Raw genomic sequence first — 23,406 nt, forward strand, 5'->3', positions numbered from 1 at the left:
CTTCCACAAGATGGCCGTCTATACCATTATGGATTCTCCACCACATTTAACACCTGGCAACTCATATTGGGGGTGTTGGAAGGTATTTTTTTGGTTCTCTCTATATGTACAAAATAGAATGAATAACCTCAGACCAAATGACTATCTTTCACTGGACAAGAAGTTTTGTGCTTGTTACATCAGGTCATGTCTCTCTATCCATTAGCATTGTTCCCAAATGGCAGCCCTGCCATAGATTCCATAAAGCATTGTTTTCTTAAGACAGAATCACTGAAGAGCAGGCTCAGCTCTGTGGGCATTAGAGGCTGCACATCTGTAGCATTTATTACATGTGAAGTGTCCATTGATTCCTGACAGTGAGCTTTTAATTCTCACCGCTGTTTCTCTTTAGTGATGCAGCTTGTCCACGTTTGGCATGTCATTTTTTAAGATAGCTACCCTTGACACATTAGATCATTTTGCAGTTTTTGTGCCTAATGGCACTGACTATCAGGCATCTTTTTAACTTCCTATCACAATGTGAACAGTCAGCATATCTATGACTGACTCTGGGCAGTGAATGCCACGAGCTTCAGAGCAGACACAGCACACCTAGCAGGACCTGCCTTTATAACTGTACTTTAGCTCCTCACCAGTTACACTCTTTTCCATGTGGTGTTTCCATTATTTTGTCCATCCTTCCTCTGTACTGACATAGACAGCATGAGCCCCAACTTGCCCTCCCTACCACATTCACTGCATCCTCCTGAGAGTCCGAACCCTGTTTAATGCTTCTTTGGGTGCGCTGATAAAACAGTTACTTCTTTAACTCACACGCCAGGGATTTCCGTACTTGTCAACAGTTCTTTGAAAAAAAAGCTCTATTAAACTTCTCATTTTTAGAGTGACAACAATACCGTACCATTAGTACTGTACATTTACAAACTTAAGATATCATCTTGTCCAAACTCATCAAGCTGCTGATATAAAATTGCTCATGGCTGTAATTTGTTGTCATTGTGTTTTTATATCTTTCTAGGATCTCCAAAGCCCTTGAATCATTTCTGCTAAAGCCAAGTTTAGTTCCAGGCCTTGCAGCTGAAGGTTCATCCCAAGCTTTACAGTGCCGATCAGAGTTAAGAGTCTAATCGTTTAATTTATGGGTGTGCATGTTTTTTCTTTTCTTGTTCCTGTGTGGCACTGTACTGTAACCTGCTCTTTAACTGCACCTAACCACATTATAATAATAAAACCACAAAACTGAATGGATGGAATAATTATTTTTTGAAGAATGCCATCTCCATTCACATCACTTGTCTCAGCAATGTTAAAACTTAAGACAGGTCCTGGCAGTGTGATAATAACAATAACATCACTAAATCACTTTATCATGTTTACTCTAATCTAAAGGTCATCTGTCCAACATAGCATTTAAAAGTAAGCAGGCTACAGTCACAAGACAGTGCAGTCAAAATCAAAGACACCTGACAGACACATGTGGACACGCTGGGTCAATTCCCTGGCACAACATAAGATAGAGACTGGCCCCTTGAGGCTGAGTTGGCAGCACCAACCACTTTGCCATGCTACCAAAAACTTTCAATTTAAAGACACAAATAAAATGATCACTGACTAGGCATTGCCCAGACAGTGTTTAAGTATCCACAGATATTAGAACAACAACAGTGGTAAAAGACTGTTCACCCAACATGGGGTAGTACCTGCCAGGATAAGCCTATAACAGAAAGAGTACATTTTGAAAATGGATGGATGATTGCAATGAAACATCTGAAGCCAAGTTAAACCACAAGGTTTTTTGTTCAAAATGTCATTCAGGTCAAAGTGTGAATTATGAAAGTTCTATCCTTTAGATTATTGTTTTACAGCCTGACCGATATAACAAAATGTTTTAATGCCAGAAGCGAACTTCATTTTAGGCTTTCTTGTATTTGCTGCAAGGCACGCAATTTCACACAAGATGAAATAACCAACCATCTTGAAATGGTCATTGTTGATAGCAGTTCATAGACTTAATATTTATACACTATGAATGCACTTGAGCTAACAAAATGGATATTAAAATAATATTTACCTTGGAATTCTATAAAGCTAAAAGCTCCTGTAGTTCAGTTTCCATTTGTTTAATTTAATGTGATGATTCCTTAACAGGCGATCAATATGCAACTTACAAAGAAATATAGAAAAACTGTTTAAGTAGGCATATGGATAGAGACCTGCACTGAGGAGGGGACTGGGCACAAAACCTCATCTACTACATAACATGGAGGCTGAGCAACTGGGCCAGTGGCGCTGAGGGCAAAACAAATCAGGTGTTTTATGAGAAGTAACTGGATGACATGCCATGCTAGAACAATTATGTTTACTGAGTGGGTGAGTGAGTGAGTGAAATGGGCTGAACAGGCATTGGTATGTAGCCTACTACACAAAGGCAGACTGGATATCTAAGTGCCATGGCAGCAACCTGGTTAAGCATATAACCAGTCAGAGTATCAAATGGGTGCTTTGCGATCAAAGGAAATCCTTGTAAGCACCGGAGTCGCGCAGAGCACCTAATCCACACAAGACTCGTATGACCACCGAGGTTGTGACCACAAAGAACACAATTATATTCCGATGCACTATTCCATTTCCTTATTGCTCTGATAAGGTGGAGAGTGGGGGGGTCCCACTACACTTTTGTAACATGTGCTTTATATTACACTGGGCCTGGGCGATTGCCTCCCATGTTTGCAGTTTTTCCCGCCACATTCTTTTACAGTCAAAGTGAAGTCTGAGTTGTGCCTCAGCAGGGTGGGGTATTATTCAGTTCTGGCCAACACTCTTCACTCCTTCATGACACTTCCTTCTTTTCACTGTGGCTACAACACTGGTCTTTAAATTACAAGGCTGCAGGTTCATCTTCCACTTCTGACACAAGGATTTATTTTTAAGGCACTATATAAATAAAGTGAGCAACCATTATATTTAGTGACATCACTAAATCACTCTATCATGTTTACTCTAATCTAAAATAACAAAACATCTGTGTCTATACCTTTTACGTGAAATAGCAACTAAGTCAATATATTTTACTAACCGAGAATGGTAAACCGGATGGCATGGACGCAGGTACACGGCGATGGGACCATGAGACGTACTGTGCAGGCGCGTACAGCGCGCATCTCATAAACCGCACGCGAAGTTGTATCCACCGCGCACGAAGGAGTCACGGCCCAAAAACGAAAGAGCTCAACTGACGTGAATGAGAAATGAAGCAACAACGTGCTCATGGCTAACGACTACTGACAGCCACACAAAAAAGAGGACTCTGCGCTGCAGCCCGGATTCAAACGGAAGAGGCTACGGAGGCCCCACGGGACCATAAAGTACAGGAGGCGCAGGCGTCAGCACCATATTGTGAGTTGCACTACTGCGGAGTGAAGTTAGGAATAATGTGCTGCTTGGGTTGACTAACGTACTTCAGGATACCCAACGCTGGGGGTAGGCGAGCGAAGCGAGCAGGGGGCAGAGCCCCCTTGTACTTACATAAAGATAATGAGCCTTCCGGAACTGACAGGAAGCATCAACGCTTTCACTATCAAATGATTCTACTTACGAAGCAAAACCTCTTTCATCTTACAACTGCTGTTAAAACAGGAACATGAACCAAACACATCTGAAATCCATTACGATCAAAACAGCACCTTTAGTGGGTAGCCATCATCATCAAATCAGGCTTTAGCTTCTATTACAATGTTCAGTACTCACCATGGGGGCTTGAGGAAGCAAAATACAAAAATGAATATGCATCCCCAATAGACATAACACTCTACTGCTCCTTTACCACATTAAACTCAACAATGGACAAGGCTGGAGAACTACACTTTACCATGCTATCAGGATGCTTCACTAAGCACTTGCTTGGGCCAATAACTTCATCTTCATTGCTTCTTTAAAAAACTGGCAACCGACAAGAGTTCAAGTCTGTCTTGAGAGCTCTAGTCCTACCGGGGATTTTGTACATACTGTACATCAGGGACACAGACAGGCACAGTTCAGAGCCTACAGCTAACTTGATCTAGAAAAGCAGTTCAGGACATAAGAATATGCAAACAGCTGCCAGAAAGACTATCACAAAGGCAGCAACCCCTTAGTTTGAGATTTAAGGCACAGCGTGAACTGGCATATGCTGTAACAACCTGAGTAGCACCCACTTGCAGAGCCACAGCACCATACGTCACTGCAGTTGTAGACCAATTTAGACAGATGGTGTAGAATACGTATTGCCATTTTCTTCACATACATGTTTAAAAATACTAGACTGGCTTAAATGTTCACCCTAAATTGGTTGAGAACAATATTGTACACATGCACTGTACATTTAAAAAAAAAAAAAAAAACTTTTATTAACGTTTTACTAAACTCTAAGGTGGTGTAAACATTACAGTTATATTGTATATTTCATTTCATGAATGTAAATGAAAAACTATTTTCAATTAACACAAATCTTAATGATTTTAATTTTGTCGACATGTTAAATGGTTCCCACAGACCCAAACACAACGTAAATGTTAATAGTGTATTTCACAGAAATGATCCGTATTGTTTAGTTTGATGTATGACACAATGTGATAGCAGAAATCCGCCGAACTTCCACAATGATGCGTATTATTTGGTTTGATTTACTGTTTTTCCTTCTAATTTTTATCGCTTAATTTTTGAACAGGTCCTTGACCCAAAGTTATTTTCTGGGCTTTGCCGAGACCTGCCGAAACCTTCCAAAAGTAATTTTACGAAGTCAGTCCTGAAATGGTGGTGACATCACTTCTGGGTCTGTAACTGCAGGTCTACAACTGCGGTGACGTATGGTGCTGTGGCTCTTTAAGTGGATATTATTGAACAACCTGGCACCTCGTTTGTAGTAGAGTGCAGAATGAAGACATACAGTAGCTACTATTTGACAAGCTTCAATTCCTACCTTCTCTAAGGTTCAGGTTATTCTTAGGTAGAACTTTACAATTCACATGATGTACACAGAGACCTAGAATTCCATGCTGTTGCTTTGAAAGTATGTGCTATGCCATCAAATCACAAACAAGAATTCAGAGAAAAGCCAAGCAAAATGACACCTTTTATTGGCTAACTAAAAAGATTACAATATGCAAGCTTTTGAGGCAACTCAGGCCTCTTCTTCAAGCAAGATGTAATTAGGGGCCTGAGTTGCCTCGAAAGCTTGCATATTGTAATCTTTTTAGTTAGCCAATAAAAGGTGTCATTTTGCTTGGCTTTTCTCTACATTCATAATGGCTAACACGGTACAACACCCTAGTACTACAAACAAGAATTCAAAGAAAGATATGAAATGAGTAAGCAAGGTATCTGTCAGTAAGAGAAGCAAAAACAAATAAGTCAGCAAATCATAGCATAATGAACAGAGTCTGACTTGTGCTAGGCCTCAGACCTGTGGCGCTTAGCCACCATCCTCAACAGGGTCTAGCAGTAAGCAAACTGATGGTGCAGATGCTGCATAAGTAACATTCTGTGTGAGGGGCCCACGCAGGTTGGTCTTTTTGGTAACACTCCCACCATTGTGAGTGCACTTCACCCGAAACAAAAGGGCCAATACCAGGTCTTACAAGCTTACAACAATCCCTTTTCATCTGTTTTTAATAATAAGCCTGTTCAATTGTCTGCCTTCCATTACTGCTGTATGTCAGTAGACCAGTTTCCCTTAATAGCATCTGACCTCTCCTTCTTCGATGAGTATCTGATTTCAGGACAAATTGGATTTTCCTAGTTTGTGTGCAGGATGGGCATATTTGGACAATCAGATTCTATAGGTTTAAACTTTAGGCACACCATAAAGCCTGTAATATATGGTTCTAGTGACCGGTGGTTTAAAACAACACAAACCTTAATTGACTTCTTCTCAAACTTAGTCACTTGTGCTGTTCTAGCAATTTATCTAAGTGGCATGATCTTATTGGCCTATAAACAATCAGGTATGCCGCTGCCAGCAAGCGCTCTCCAAATAGCACTTAAAATAAACAGGCATTCTAAGATTTGTGTGGAAGTGGCGGGCACCGATCAGACAGGAATGAGTGAGGCCGTATCCTGCTGTGGCCTTTAAGGCACCGCACAGGTCTTTAAGAGAGACTAAACAACTGCTCTCTGGAGGGCTCATCCCCCACCACACGACAGAGCTGAAGTTCGTGGATAAAGAGAGAGGAAACCCCCAAACTCACAAGACTCTGTAAGGTCCAGCACAGGCAAAGTGGTGTTAATCAAAGTACATAAACCTGGAACTAACTGAAGAATCGTGTGTGTGCACCTCGCCTTTTGTTGATGCAAATGATGCTGAAAGTATCACAAAAAGTACACATTAACACACTACCATATATATATGCATAGTAAACATGCAAATGGCACATACAGTATATACACACACACATAAACACAATTTTTTCTAAGGTTCAGTTAAGAAAAGAGAAGCATGCCAAATTACTCACATATGTTTTAGAGAGTACCTCTTGACCTCTGACCGTTCAGTTCATTTGTTACATCGATTTTTTGAGATTATTGCAGAGCATATGTAGAAAATGGAATCAAATAAAATGGGGGGTTTTGGACTGGGAGGACCTCAGCAGATAATGTTGCCAGTAGTTTTATTTTAACTCCCTACTATCACTCCCTCCAAAAAAAAGTGGGCCTCACTTTTATCTGTTCATATTTCCAGAGGACCACCTGCTGTTAATTTACAAGGCCGACATTAGAGTATTTTTCAAAAGAACACCACTTTAAGTTACAAGATTTTTTCTTGCATTTATTTCACTTGTCACAGTTTATATTCAACAAAAAACTGCTAGCACATTGAGTCTGCTGAATGTCCAGAAATCACAATATACAAAGAAATAAACACGTCATATCTCAAAAGGGACCAAAATCACTGCCAAGCATTATAGAGTGAGCCAAAATAGCCTTTCACAGCAGTTGGTAGATAAAACCTTAATTCTCACGTTTAAATTACTACTTTCTGCCAATTGCTAGCCAAGTCAGTATAATTCAGTTTATCACAAACCAACATAACTAAACAGATTTAATAAAAATTATATTCCTTTCTGAAACACCTGCTAATACAGATACACTTAAGGCACAATGTCCACAGTGGTGACCTCTAGAGAAAGTCCAGCAAAAGTCAACTGAAAATGAATACAAAAGTCAGAAACTTACCTTTGACATCACATCACATTCTCATTCTCAGACCTGCTTAATCCAACTGAGTGTCTATCCTGGCACCATTGGATCGGAGGTGGAAAACACTTCTGGATGGCACGCACTACAGTTTACCTTTGGCATTAATGCAAAATAACAAAGTCAACAGTGTTGATTTTAAGTAGTTTTCTCTTATTGAACATTATGTCACTGTTTTGATTAAAAAAAGGAATCAACTTATTTTTTTATTTAACTAATCCCTGGTGTAGGGACAAGCAATTGAAAAAACATAAAAAAAAAGTGTTAGGGAAAATCGAAGGCCCAGCATGAAAGAAAAAATAGAGTAAAAAGAAACCTATCAAGGCCCACAGCTGTTGCAAAAAATAAAGGCACAATCAAATATGACAAACCCTTAAACTGTGAAGATTCAAATTCTGCTCATTTGGAGTTTTTGAATCTCCGACCTTTAGTGCCTGAAATCATTTCAATGTTTGAGGAAGTAATCTTGTTTGGAGTTTTTGACCAAGTAACCAACAGATAAGGTGCTATAAAGACTGCATGTTGGCAAAAGAAGTAAGAAAAAGCTGCACTCACTCTGAATTTAATGAAAAGCTTTTCAAGGAGAGCCACATTTCCTTTTTTTCTTTCAGAAGCTAAATGCACATCCATTTAAATCTGTTCCACAGTAAAAGCAGGGTCTGAAAGAGCATTGTGTGTTGTCAGTCCAATCCCGGTCTCTCCGACCTACTGGGAGACTCTTAATAATTTGTCCCATTTCACAGTCCTCTAACCAGACATAATATAAAAGAATAATTATATTAAACACCTAAATTTAAACAGAATTACTGGCATCTGAGCTTAGAGTAGGAGTTTAAATTTTGTGAGATGTCCACAAGAAGGAGCATCCCAACAATACAATGTTTCACAAAGTTACTGTATACTTCACTTTACTATGAATGCTAGCAAGTGTCCCATTTCCAAATAAGGCTGAACTGATGTAAATGAGATCACCATTGCTACAGGAAAAATGAAAAAACGAAAGAAAAGACAAATAAACAAACAAAACGTTTGTAGTTATGGATGCCACAGCTTCCAATACACCCAGTAAGCAAACCTCTTGCTTGTCTTGCCTTTACACTTGTGTTTAGTGGCAACTGATTAATGAGGTGTGGTTCATGAAAGAGATCAGCAAGAAGAAGAAAATCCAAGTGACGCCTATTAAGGCACACAGGTCAAATTCAAGTCTGCTCAAGCGTGTCTCCAATCAGAAAGGCAACTGAAAAAAATAATTAATCCCTTTATGATACTTGTTTGAGAGAGAGAAAAAAAAGGTACTGTACATCTTGTAAAGCAAGCACAACTTTTCCAGCTTATGGCTATTGGTATTCACTTATTTAGTTTTCATCATACACTTTTAAAAACAAAATGCTGTTGGTTTAATTTATTTTCCCACTAACTTTCAGTATGCCACAGGTATGCACCAATTACCTGTCATGTGAGTGGTCAATCTTCTTCCATAACTTGCAAATCACAGCACATCTATACATGCAGGTGTATCACTGTGTTGTTTGACAGAACATTTATTTTTGTGCAGTTGTCACATCAGTGAACCATGGAAAGTAATGCTCTGTCCAGAGCCTCTGAAAATATGCTGACACATTTCAGCAGAGTAGGAACACTCAAACCTAGAGGCACACCTATTACCGCCTTCACAAATTCTTTATGACATTTGCACTCAAAATTAAGCATGTCACATGGAGTCTTTACGGTGTACAAGAACTCCAGCTTTAATAAGAAATAATCAAAGGGCAGAACTGTAGTTGTGACTATTCAAGGTGACCTAAGCCAAAAAAGGCTAAGGGCCTGATCTCCAGACAGTTGCTGGTATTGCTCTTCTCTTCTCTCAAGCGTCAATGGGCCCACTGACATTCTTTCACTCAGTCTTGTGTTTTTGTTTTGACTTTGCTGCTATCACTTAATTTATAATATCTATCTTTTTTATGATCCCTGACTGTCTCTTCTATAAAGACAGCTAGACATGGGGCAGGAAAAAGTCACACATCTGTGTGAGCAGCGACCTTATTGCTTACAGAGGCACAGTTTCTTTCCTTTCTATTTTCCTTCCTTCTCTACTAATTTTGCCAAGCAAAACAGATGAGCAATGGATTGGTATGGCTTTGTTTCTTGCCAGTAAAGTCATCTGGGCAAATCGACTCTCAGTAAATATCTGCATTTAGCTGTAAGCATCCTGATGTGAGGAACAACTGAATTGGTCTCTTAATAAACAAACATGAAGGCCATAGGGTGTTAGGCCACCACATCCCTTTCAAATCAAATACTGTAAAAGGTACTGAAATTGTCTGGTTTCCTTTACCAAATCAGATCACATAATGCATGCTCCCAGAGTGTCCTCAAATTTCACAGCATCTTGTTATGCACAGTCATCTATTTCTGGTTGTAAATTGACCAGACACTAATACGCTGGTCTTTGGATCCAGCTGCCATCAGTCTATCAGGGGACATCCCATGATCAGAAAAAGTTACACAATGCATGCTCTCTGTGTGGAATCGCAGTACAGCAAGAGGATTCATCTTCTTCCAGCCAAAAATGCGAATCCGATGGTCCCATCCAGCTGCTGCCAGGATCTTCTTGTCTTCTCGGATACAAAGATGTGATATTCCAGGGTTTACTAGGTCAAAAGAATTCTTCAGCTGCAGAAAGAAACATTGTGAGCAAAGTGTCAATGACTTTGAAATGGAGGAGAGCTCAATTTGCCTGCAGGACGTAGCCCTGCTCAAGTACACATTGTAATGGCTTGATGAAACAGGCATCAGCATTAAGGCATAGTGTGCTTACTAAAATCTTGTTATAATTAACAAAATAAAATACACTGAGTCCTCTCAGGGCACAAATGCAGTTAATAATATTTGTTTTCCTTTCAATTTACCTTGTTATAACAATCTTGAAATTATTTTCCTTGATTATTATGATGGGTGCAAAGCTAGAATAAGCACTATTTTCACATGTAGTTCTACAGTTAAAGACACACTATATCCCCAATGCAACTCAAACAAATCTCCAAGAAAATCAACCCAATTAATGCCTTTTTAATCCATGGAAAGTTCAATGGGAAACAACTGATGTACTGTACTTTAAAGCTATCCATGTTTATTGCTTCAAGAACATTTTCTAAATAAAATAATTTGCCATCCCACTAGAGTACATGGAATAATTAACAAAACAATTTTGTTTCATTTCATGATTAAGCAGCATTTACCTGACAGAACTAATTCTGTATTGAAGCCACTTAATTGACATTTTAATTCATATATGATACAACTACTTCTCTAACAAACATAACATACGTTACATATATAGCTACTTTCCCATGTTCATAGCACTGTAACTGACACAATTTACACTTTACAATTAATAAAAATGGTCTCCTGTAAAGCACAGTAAGCTTTAAAAGTTCCCTATACTGTACATTGACATGAAATATACATATAATTAGAATGATCAATAATTACTGTGAATTTCCCATTGGGATTAATAAAGTATCTATCTATCTATCTATCTATCTATCTACTACAGAAAAATAACACTTCAATGATGGAGTCCTGTGTATAGTGAAGTCACCTTTAACTAATAGTTGTACTGTCACGTGTACAAAGAACACTCATATTCTTACTTGCATTTCCAACTGTTATGCAACATGTTGTTTACACAATGAAGTCAAGTGTGACTGATACAATTATTTGTACAATGATCTGATAACAAACTAACCTGCTACAAGTTCACAAACATTACATTTCATATTTTTGTACAGTACAGTATATATACACCTCCTTATGTATAAAAATTATGCTTAATTAATGCAATCCATTGTTCTATCAAGTATACAATTATTCTAATAATTATAAGTCATGTTTAATACATCTGTAGAATTGAAACTATGTTTTATAGATACTTGTATAGCCAAATTTGTAGAAAAATCACATTTAATTCATACAATTCAAGTACCCAGTTTCCTGGATTCGTATCCCAAGGCTGGGATTTGTCTGTGTGGACTTTCATGTTCTTTAACTGCCTTTATGGACTTTCCTCCAGTTACCCCAGTTTTGTTTAATCCAATCCTCAAATATATGCTTGCAAGATTCACTGGCAATACCAAATTGGCCATATTTGAGTGCAAGCATGGATGTGTGTAAGTGGGGCTGCCATGGACAGGTACCCTGTGAAGAGTTGTTTTCTTGCTAGGCATCCAGTGCTGCTAGGATAGTCTCTGATCCCCTATAACCCTGAGTCACATCAAGAGGGGCTGACAAGGTTGTGTTACTTTTTTGAAAAATTAAGACATATTAAAGCAATGCAGTTTTTTCTTAATTAAACAATATTTAACACATATCTTTTTTTACATTAGTGGCATGCAACTGTCATGACATACACTATTCAGTGGTAAAGCAATGCATTCTCTTCCCCAGCAAAGTCAAATTTCAATTGGAATATTTTGCACTGTCATAGAAATGTTATTGAACTGATAAAGTTCCCAATAGTAAAAGGTCACATTTTATTGAAAAAAACATGCTGTATAGTACTTTTCAACTGATTCATCCAGCTATAAAATATCAGAATTTAATTGTGCCTGTTCCATTACCAAGGTTATGTAAGTTCTACTTTGTTTTTTCTTGGTCAGAGTCCAGGATTGCATCTAAAAACACAGCATATTTATTGGGAATGACCTGGACCTTGTCAGAACAAAAGTCCCAATCCTAACCCGAGGATATTTTTTAATATATCCTAAAAGTTGACAACAAAAGTACCTACCCAACAATTCTGAGCACAATGTAGGACATAGTTTTGTACTCTTAAATTTTAAAGTTTGTAATCTTGAACTGATCAGGCCTGATCAAAGTGCTGTACAGCCGCATGTGATGTCTGAATGAAAGCAGACACCCCAACTTTCCATGAGACCCAATGCTCTGAAATGTTCAAAAACAAAGCTTATAAAACGATAAGGAACTACAGAAGAACGTTTGTGTTACATAAAATGCCCAATGGGGGCTGGATGGTCTTTTGGCCTTGTAACCATTTTATTTATCCAACTTATCTGGATTATTTTTCCTGTACTCCCTGCCATCAGACCTTATTAGACATAAGGACTTTAATTTACTATTAATTACATATTGATGTTATGTAAGTGTATGTGACTTATTGTTTTGTAATTTATTTAGTCATCATTATTGTTATTAATCTGATTTTATTTTTCTTTTCTTGTATCTTGTAAAGCATGTTGGGCTAGATCCTTAATATGAAAATTAGCTGTAGAAATAAATTTGGTTATTGATGTTGTTTCAAACTCTTTATCTTAATATTTTGCTTTTCAAAACTATGCCTATAATAACCATACAAGGTTTTACTTTTCACACAACTATTTCAAACTCCAATACAAATGAAACTGTAGTCCACATATTGTACATAAATCATAAGCCTACTACTACTAATTCAAGTCAGAATGGTTTAAGCATATGTGTTTCTTACAAAGCATCAGGCACAGTACTCACTTTCTCCCACCAAATCATCTAAGAATGTTGTTTATTAAACTTCTGTCCACTCATTAGGGGAAATAAATTGTTTTAATGTAGTCATTCCGAAACCTGCTTTTTTACTGCTCAAAATTCCTGTAGCTGATGGTTTGTCTGATGATTTTCCCATTCATCCCTCCATTATAACAAACACTTAATGAAACTGAAGGCCATAGGGGCTGGACCCAATCTCTGCTGCATTGAACACAAGGTAAAAGGCAACTGTGAACAGGATACAATATTAACATAAGCTGTGTGTCTGTTTTTAAGCTAGCTACTGTCAATACATTTCTGATATGTCTTTATTCCCAGTACTGCGAGAAAAGACTGACTGCAAATGAAGTAAAATTCTAAGCTCTAAAATTTTTGTGACCTCAATGTTTAACAGATACAATGCTTTTAAAAATTACATTTACCCTAAAAGGAAGTGATAATAATATTAGCTTTATTGAAAATCTCAGTTTAATTGATACACTTTATTCTCCAGTCACACAGGGTCAATTCAATTCATTAAATGTAAATATGCCTGAGAGTTTAAAGGGAGAGACCCTCTTTTCGGCTCATGATATTTAAAAAAAAGTTCTATTATTGAATCTAGTATTTACTTCACCCCACGTGAGGTTTAAATTCATTTTTAAAGCACCTTGTTACCAAAGTGAATCTTCAGTAGTGCACTCTGCGTTTGGTTTAGTGCTTTCAAAACTATCAAATCTGTTCTACAAAATGTCGGGCAGATATTGTCAACATATTGTTTTCTGACCATTATATTTAAATATATGCTATTGGAATTTTAGTTTTATGATAAAAAGAAGCTTGTTGCAGTCTAATGTTTGTTCTTTTTAAAGCCTGCATTATGTGTTCTGACAGGCGCATGCTATTCAACATTGAGCAGCTTGGTTCAGCTGTGACACAGAAACAAGAGAAATAGTAATTGTTTCTCAAATTTAGCTCAGATTGTTTTTGTGGCCAGTGATCTCAGCTTCACATGATCAAGGCTCATAATTTAGTACATATGTCTGTTTGAGCTGTCTCTCTGGAACAGAGAAAACATCTGACCTGAAGTGTACTATGAGAAACGTTCAGTCATTGCTGCCTTTTTCAACTGACAGGCGATCAGAGAGAGATCTGCTTTAAAAAAATGATAAACAGTTGAAATCAGGCATACAGGCCTGTAGGCAATGTTTGAGATATGATGACAGCTTTTGCAGGTGTAAGACACAATTGCAATTCATGATTAAAATGCAAAGTATTTTAAGAAGCTAGTATTTTGACATTCATTGCTCTACATTTTTGTTGTGTGGTATCAAAAGGTTAAATCTGCCCCTGCCAAAGACTAGGTTGCATGTTTTTTTGCCAACAGCATGCACAGAAGTGTTGTGGTCAGCACCCAGTCTGCATTTCCATCCTCAGTTTACAGCTGGAAAATGTTTAATTGTGGAAGTCTTCTAGACCAGTCGTGATAAAAGCCTACTTCGATCAGTGAAACCTTGAAAATAATTAGTAATGTTCCTTGCAAATGTTATAGTTTTATATTGTATTCTTTCCAGTGCCTGTTGTGTGGGCTTTCAGTGCATCACAACTTGCTTCACTTGCCAGGGTAACATTTCCCATCATTGGAGGGCTTTCCACCCAGGTTCATCACCTGTTGGCAATCGCAGTGGAAGATATATAAATAGCCGCCAACTTTGCCGTAAACAAGAACCATTGCTAAACTTGTCTCATGTCTCTCTACTGCTTTCCCCTGTAAAAAATCTTGTCAGTTTTCTGACACAACAGCAAACCACAATGGGAGCCATGTTGTTTAATGTGAATAATAAAGTAAAAGAGGCCAGTATGAATTCTATTTTTTTAAAAAAAAAAGTTTATATATACATTTTTTATGAGACAGATTCACTTTGTACTACATTTTTTTTACTGTTATTCAATCACAAACCTAGGGCACAATCCATAGATCAATTTAATTTAGGAGACATAAAAAGACTTTACAGTCTAGGTACAGCATTAGAAAAACATGCTCATTGGGATATATCTCTGATCAACTGTATTTCCAAACAAAATCTAGACATTCATTGAGCAAGGGGTGCACTCACTGGCCACTTGTGAGAAATGGGCACAATCAATGCATCACACATGAGGTTACATCACAGAACGTAAAGTGTCAAGCGCAAAAAATATAAACTGAATTGGAAGTTCTAAACAAAGTGTTAGAAGAAACAATGAAACAATAAAGCATACATAAGATTTATTGCAATATTATGATTAATTTGTATCCTGAAGACAACATGCTCTTCTGTATTGCATATTACATGCAATAATTCACAAACAGAACTTCTGTGAAGGAATAATGCTCTTTAGGTTAGGACAGAAATTGAATGGCTGAACAGAAAAGTTCCAATAGCATTTACAAAGGTCTTAATCATTAATCTGTCACAAAAAATAACGTATGGAGTTGGGGTCAAAATGTAAATGTGAACTAAGTAAGCTGTACAAAAAGAAAATTACTACAAAATATTTAGGATATGTATTGTTAAAATAGTGCCAATATTATTACTAGGAAATTAACATATAAACCAGATACTATTAATGAAATAATACAGTGCTGACAATTGCAAATAATAATTTGCTAGTTTTACAAGAAACAATCACTGTAAATAGCATGCAAACACTAAAACACTGTATTAACCTTTACTTGTAATCCTGAAAGTAGATGTAATATGGGACCATCCAAAGACAGGGCCAGAGTACATTGCTATTACACTGTGATGACCATGTGCTGACAAATGCATAAGTGGATAAACTCATGCTTGGCATGCTAAAATTAATATCAAGGTGTACATTATCTGTTTCAAAGATTAGTAAAATCTTCCTTTTAAATGTGATCGCAGATTGCATTCCCATTTTTTGGTATGTAGGAATAGAAGTATATTAAAAAAATATTGCAAATAAGTATTATTAATCATTTGTGACTCAAACTCTGATAAGAAGAACAGTTTAAATATAGGATAGGCAGCAATGCAGAGTTCTTCAACCAAAACCACTTAATTGGTGGTTAATGATTTAATGATGATTAAATAATAAAAAGTGAATATAACATTTGTTTCAAATTAATTAATACATAAAACAATCTGCTAATGACAATAAAGCCAGAAATTCATTGCCTGCTTGCTACATCAGAAATCATACAGATAAACTAAATCTTTGTTTAAACTGTACTTTTTTCAGAACGCTTAAACATGTCATTCAAAATAAGGTGTTAACAAATCTCTTAACTTGTAGTTTCCTGCCAACATTTAATGTGATCTCATGAAACATTTTTTGTTCCTGTGTTAACAGCCATGTTTATGCATTGGGAAGTTATAGATGTGTGCACGGAATGCTTCAGGGATTGGAATTTTCAGTGCAGGCCATGATAATTATTTTTCCCGAGGCTTCATTTTAGACCGCACAGGTGACTGAATACATTGACTAGTGTTTGAGCATGAAAGATGCACAAACACTGATAGGCTAGGTTAACCACAAGGACAATGACTATATTCAACGTGTGGAAGCAGATTTGTTTTCAGAAACGTGGAGGGCTGAGGCATCAGACAAAAAGGCAGTGCTGAAAATGATGAAAAACAGTTTCTCACGTGTACAACTCCCCTCAGTCTCTGTTCTTATTAGGTAAATTAACATTAATAAATAAAATTCTCAGAGCTACCAAGGGTTAGCCAATTATTAATGAAAGTTCACTACAAATAACTAGGGACAATCACTGACAATAGGTGAACCTTTGATCTCAGCATGGAACAAACCTAAGAATGGGCAGATATAGTTATTCTTTTTAATGACACAAAATTATTTTAAAGTGGAGAAAACCATAATGACACTTTTTTAAAGCCTTTTATTAAATTTACTGTCACACCTGCTCTTACAGTTTGGTTTGGAAACCTTAGCCTTAAGAACACAAGCTGTTTAAACATCATTATCAAAATTAACACTAAAATTAATGGTTTGCAGCAGCACTTTCTGCTTTTTCTCATAAAAAAGTTAAAAAGAAGAAGGATTCAATTTTGTCAGAAAGCAGCCATTCTCTTATTCTGAAGTTTCATTTGTTGCCATCAGGCTGCAGATTTAGGTTTCCATGGGTAAAAAAGCAAAACATTGAAGACCTTTTGTTATTCCAGGTGCTATAACCACTTTGAATTCTAGTAGTTGTAGGGAAACTGCTGAATTATAAATTATTATTATATAATGTTAAAGACGATTATTCTTGTTTGTGTGCGTTCGGACTATTTACCTTCATACGTTGTGGCTTGGTCCTTTTTCTTGTTTCTGTGTAACAGGACTCTATGTTCCTTGTCCTTTCCTGCAGCAAGCAAATTTCCCTCTTGGATAATAAAGTCTACCTAACCTAATCAATCTACAGGTCATTCCACCGTTTTTAAAATGTACAAAGTAAATGTATTTTCACTGTAGGTAAAACTGAAAACAGACAACGCTCTACATGTATGTATGCAATGTTTTCAGAATAAAACATGTAAATGAAATATAATACAATGCTTGCTAGTGCTGTGCTCTTTAAAACTGACGGGCGACTTACCATCCTTTGTTTCCCCCTTTCCAAAGTCATCAAAAATGATGATTCTCACACCACCAGTCAATCAAACAAATAGTTTAGACTTAAGTGAGGAGAGCAGGTCCTACAACAACATTATTGATGTTTAATGGCCTGATGACCATTTCACAGTGACATGAATTACAGCTGTTAACTGTACTGCATATACTCTGCTAGAAGTTGTCAAATCATCCTATGATGTACAGGATGTACTTCTTTAGTGAGTTGTGACTAAGTGACGTCCTCATGACACTGAACTGGAATAAAAGTTATCTATTTATCTCATTCTTCATCCAAAGCGATTTATACAAAAAAAAAAATCTAATGTCTGAATGTAAACTTGCTCAGGTTTACACAGTAAATGAGTGGTGTGCACTGAACTGACAACCTTGTACTTTACAGTTTAAAGTTTACTTACTAGGCCACACTTTCTACACTTCATTCTTTATCTTACAACTTAGCTCTGAACTGAAATGCATAATTATTTTTTATGGCAGGGACTACTTAAACCAAAGAGTAACAGGCTAAAGGTGTGAGAAGCTGCTATACAAATAAAAATGTCTGCTATGCTTTAAAGAAAAAAATATGACACAACGAACAACAAAACTTACATCTGTCATCCACAGCTGTGTAACTATGCATACTGGGGGAGAAAAGGTAAATGATTTCATCAAGGATTACATCTGGAGCAGTAGAGAATCCCAAAAGGATTTTTATTTTAGTAAATCATCTGAATTTTCATAAGCAGGACATCAGTAATAGAGACTGCAAATTACTAAAGTCAGGAAGAATTTTGCATGGTTGCCATAAATGAAACATGTTGAAGAACAGTCCCCAGACAGAAACAGTAGTGCTGCTGATGAGTTATATACTATAATCCATCCAATTAAAGTATTGAAACGAACATGCTAAAGGACAGTGGATTTGGTATTAGTTATTAAACAAGCACATGCCACCCATGTAAAGCTCAACAGCAAAAGAGTGGAAAACCACTTTGACTACATATTAATGTTTCCAAAAATCATGAAAAAAGAGGTCAGAAACATGTATAATGGTGTTATATACAAACATTATTTTATTATTTTATATTTTAAAGAAATGTTTAAAGTTCTGTAAATGCAATTGTCCTCTATCATATCTCCTCAATGGTGGTGCATGAGTCTCATGAAGAGGGGTTAACTGCTGTCATTTGCTTTGTAAACAATTTTAAACATTTTTCATGCAATACCCTGCACTGACCCACTAATAAAATAAATAAATGTGTTCTCTCCACACGCTGAAGCAACAGTAAGATAGGCATATTAAACTATCCTGATATTCATGATGTAATTTAAGCCAGATGGTTTCTACACTGCATTCCAGGTACTTGAGGTAATAAGGGAGTCCAAAGATCAGTTTATTAAGTATATAGGTTTTTTGTCTAAAATAAGTGATGAAGGTACAATTAATAACTTGTTTATATAGGTCCTTCAGAGTATGCAATTTGTAATCATACCAGATGCAAGGGGTGATCAAAAAGTATTGAGCCTTAACTGGGATATTCTATATTGCTGGTTTTGTAAGTAGTCAAAGATCTGATTTGTGAACTAAAAATACATAAATCACAAGTTTCTAATATTTGTAGTTTATAGTGTAGTTTTTTTTTTTTTTGCTTTATAATCAATTCAACATGGATGATTATAACCAGAAAAGCAAACATTGTGCTCTTACTGAATTTCTAACGCTAGAGAAAATTATAGTTTTTTACATTCATTCCCAACCAAGTCAACATGGACCAGTCTGCTTCATATGCCCGAGTCAAAAGGTGGGCTGGAGAGTTTTGCCATGGCAGGACGTGCCACGAAGATAGACACTGTGGATTGAGTCTCAATGAAGAATCAAAGAGAGACAGTCCATAAAACAGACATTATAGAGACTACTTATGAGTCAGTTGAATCAGTTCTTTATGCACAATTAAACAAGAGCATATCTGTGCACACTGGAGTTAATACATTTAAAATGATGCACCCCTGCATCTATTATTTCAAGCAGAATTAAGTTAATGAATTAAGACTGGTACAAACATTTCATACCTGGGGATGAAACTTAGAATCCATTATACAAAACCTTATAAACATCTGAACCATGGAGAATGGCAGTTCTCCAACAACAAGGAAGTTCAAGGTTCAAGGCAGTGCCAGCTATATGATGTGCACACTTTTTTTGTAATATCAAGGGGGACGTTTATACTGATGTGGACATAATGTCTTAATGTCTGTGGTAATCAATAAGGGAAAAGTGGACTGTTCACTATTCCAATTGTGTCCCCTGTATCATAACTCACTGGTTACAAAAGCTGCTGAATAACAATGTGTACCTGAAGAGATGCTACACCAATCTATTTTACAGACATGACCTTGTATGACTATTACTTCTTCCTGAACCTAAAGGGCCTCCTCCAATGGGATGTGTGCTATGCCAATTGTGAAGATGTCAATTCACCTGGAGCAAGACAAGCAGTTTTATTTTAGTAGCACAGAAATGTTCTGGGAACATTATAAAAAGAGTATTACTGCTACAGAGGATAACATAAAAAAAATAAAAATTGTGTGGCATTAACAGAATTTCACATAAAATTTCAGGCTTAAAACTTTTTGGTCACCTCTGTGATTCATGAGTGAAGTAGTTTTAGGTTCCCTCAGAAGGGCAAAAATGAAAATGTAACTTTTGTGAGGGCACAGGGTACATAGCAGGTGGCTGAAATGTGAAAAGCAGTGAAGAGCAGCCTTTACTCATCCTCATGTGTCTCACACTGGCACTTCCTCTTTCAATTGCGTCAGCAAAGTCAAACTCACTAATTAAACCAAAGCCAAACTGACTGAACAGACTGCTCTGACAGACTGGACACAAAATCAGACCTTAGCGTTTTATTATATAACTAGACATTAAGCCCGTTACAGTAACGGGCGCTAGAATAGTAGTGAATAAACATTAGTAGGAACAGTCTATATTAAATGGCAAAGGACCGTCTATTTTCTGTTACAGTAATACTGGCTTGTATGTGGCTGTAATATGCGTCACTGTATTGTGTGCCTTTAAGTTTCTCTCATAGTAATACGTCTCTCCAGCAAGTACTTAAATCTGTGCTGGCGTGCAGCTGATTATTGTATGTATGGCATCTCCCTAGCAATGGATTTTATGTGCGCGAAAATAAATCTACTTTTAAAAGTCATCTTATTGTAATATCATGAAAATTCGTATATTTAGGAAAATACTTTACACTTTACCGGGCCAAGTTTATTAATTGCAAATCTGACATCCTCAGAGTGAACACTTGCACAACAACAAACACTAATCCCACCTCTTTGGGTAAGCTGGTCTCCGCGTCTCAGTACCTGATTGGATTTTATGTGCGTTATGTTTTAGGTCTTACCTCATTTACCGAAATCCGATTGGATCGTCTGCACGATATTTTATAGGTCCCGCCCTCTCTGTCTTGTGTGATGCGTCAGGCGGCCTTTGAAGCATCGCACCGTGCCCCGCGCATGCGCACTTCACCAGAAGACACACACACACGGACACATGGACGCACACAGGGATTTTATTAAAGAGGATAGATATGTTATTGGTGGACCTCAGTGGCTGCATGCTTTTGCTCTAGTCAGTTTCTAAATCTGAAGTCAAACACAGAAGTTTTTTTTAGCACTCCCTTTCTTCTGTATTAGACACTTCTAAAATCCATATCATCAGAATGCTTGTTGAGTCATAAAGAAATTAATTTCCAGTCCTTCGGTTTTGTTCTATTTTTCTTTTTCAAATATGATATTGAAATAGACTCTTTATGATGAACACAAATAGGTATAAATAGAACCTGGTTAACTTTTGATTCACTTGTTATTTGGATCTAGCTGATTAGTTTACTTTGTTTTGCTGATTAACAAAGGCTCTGAAAGTAGGCAATTAACAGTACAAACAGCAATTATGGGTGTCTTTATTTGAACAACTTAGTGAGTAAAAATTAAAAAAGGCCCCATTAGTAGCAACAAATAACTTTTAATTAAGAAAAATGATTGGAGCACTGCAGCCACCGTAGCCCTCCAGGAACTAGGTTTGTCACTCTCAGTTTAAAATGACATACCGAAAAAACACAATTACTGATGCTTACTTTTTTATATTTTAATTTTCCAGATTTAAGAGAATACAGTAACTGCTTTTTAACAATATTTTATAAATTCTGGTCCCTAGAGGACGTGCTGGAGCCCCAAATTGTCCATTAGAGTGGCCCACCACAAGTGATGCTGCCACCCAATGTACAGGGGAACAACCTGAGCATGGAAGGCAGCCTTCCAAAGTACCTCAGTTCTACTTGGCCTCCCAGCTGGGAAAGAAACTGCTAACCGTCTGGTTTGAGATGCCTCTCCATTCTGGTCATCCATCCACTATTCTGGGTGCCCAGCCAAGGAAAAAAAATCCATCTATTGCTACTGAGCTGCCAGACCCAGTGTACCAACTGTCATGGTACACCTTCATGGCAGCCTCCTGGCTGGGACAAAACTTTTCTTCCTGATCACTTGTTAGAGCAACCTCTGGCCAGGTAACAGAACAGGGCCCATCCATTACAAAATACATCCGCTTTTTAATTCTCTATTAACAAGTAAGTAGGCTACAATAAAAGCTATAAGACATTTTTTCAACATATAGTGAAATTTAATAAAAATTAATTTAACAAACTTGATTAAAAGTTTCCAAATAAAACACAAATATTGCTTGATAAAGTACAAAAAATCTTGTAACTGTATGATACAGATAAATACCAGCAATGATCCTGCTGCTATATACTGAAACAAGAAAATAAATATTCACTGTGGCTCCTCTGCTCACTGAGCCCTCATAGTACAGTTAGTCCTCCCTAAACACACTTGCTATTTCTCCACATCATCAGTGTGTATTCCACTATGCCTTTGTACATTTTCATATTTAAGAATTTGCCTCACTTGCTGTTGTGTTTACTAGTTATTCGGTATGGTAACCAATGTTACCTTAAATCAGAGGTATTATTTAACAAAAGAGATAAACATGAACAATATCATCAAGCTAACTGATAACTAACCTACGCCACTGGTCATGTGGACCATTCTATCTTTTGCTCATCAAAATAAAGTAGTTTAGTGACTGTCTCTCTCAAGTAAAACACAGCTTTTACTCACGTAACGGCCGAAGTGAGTGTAAACTGCACCACTAAAATTACAATGACAGCTGATGCCAAAAGGCATACAAACAATTCTGCAATTTTTGCAGCTTTGAGTACCAGAAAACTAGAAATACATAATATAGAGGACATAAAATTTATGCAAGGATGGAAAATAAAATCCAAATTAGGAACCTAACTGCAGTGAGACATCAGCATAGATACAGTCTAAGGGAGACTGCTTGTAAATGTTTCTGCCAGACCCCATACTGGTTCAGGAAATGGAAGGGCAACATTACCTACACTTAGCCTGAATTTTAGATATTGCATCTGCACAACAACTGAATTTTGATTATATGGTGTGAATAATAATTATATTTATATAGCACTTTTCTCACTACTCATCAAGTGTAAATAAATGACAGTTCAAGATTAAAATCAGGACAGATAATGTTTTATCAAGTGTCACATACAGAAAAAAACACCTTAGAATACCATTTTTTGTTTGGCCATTAACACGAGAACAATTTTTCACGCTAAGACCTGCTATCAACACGTGTTTACTTCTCTAACATGTCTATAACATGCTGATATACAACATTTGGAAAAGATCTCTGTTTTTCATTTTTCTGAATAAATATATGCCAGATAACCTAACTGGAACCTCTCTGGGATGTGGGAGGAAACCTTTGAACCCTGGGGAGGAACTCATACAGACAGAATGGGAGACTGTACAAACTACATAGATACTGACTGAGCAGGAATTCCAATTTGGCTTCTTGGTGCTGGATGTCAATAGTGCTACTCTCCTGCTTTTACTTTCAGAGAGAAATCTTTCAATTAAAAAAAAAAAAAGGAAAAGTAA

General features: G+C 36.9%; 1 protein-coding gene across 3 annotated transcripts in view; it reads right to left on the reverse strand.

Annotated features, from left to right (window-relative positions):
- Positions 1–6,781: 6,781 nt before the first annotated feature.
- Positions 6,782–23,406, reverse strand: part of gnb1l (guanine nucleotide binding protein (G protein), beta polypeptide 1-like) — an 89,215-nt gene continuing 72,590 nt past the window's right edge. For all 3 annotated transcript variants that reach the window (XM_051921121.1, XM_051921122.1, XM_051921120.1), the window contains one exon: positions 6,782–9,903. In XM_051921121.1, coding sequence (XP_051777081.1) covers positions 9,637–9,903 — 267 coding nt within the window. In that variant the 3' untranslated portion in view covers positions 6,782–9,636. The remainder of the gene's footprint in view (positions 9,904–23,406) is intronic.

This window comes from Erpetoichthys calabaricus, chromosome 18 (genome assembly GCF_900747795.2).
Source record: "Erpetoichthys calabaricus chromosome 18, fErpCal1.3, whole genome shotgun sequence".
In the NCBI taxonomy this organism is placed as follows: Eukaryota; Metazoa; Chordata; class Cladistia; order Polypteriformes; family Polypteridae; genus Erpetoichthys; species Erpetoichthys calabaricus.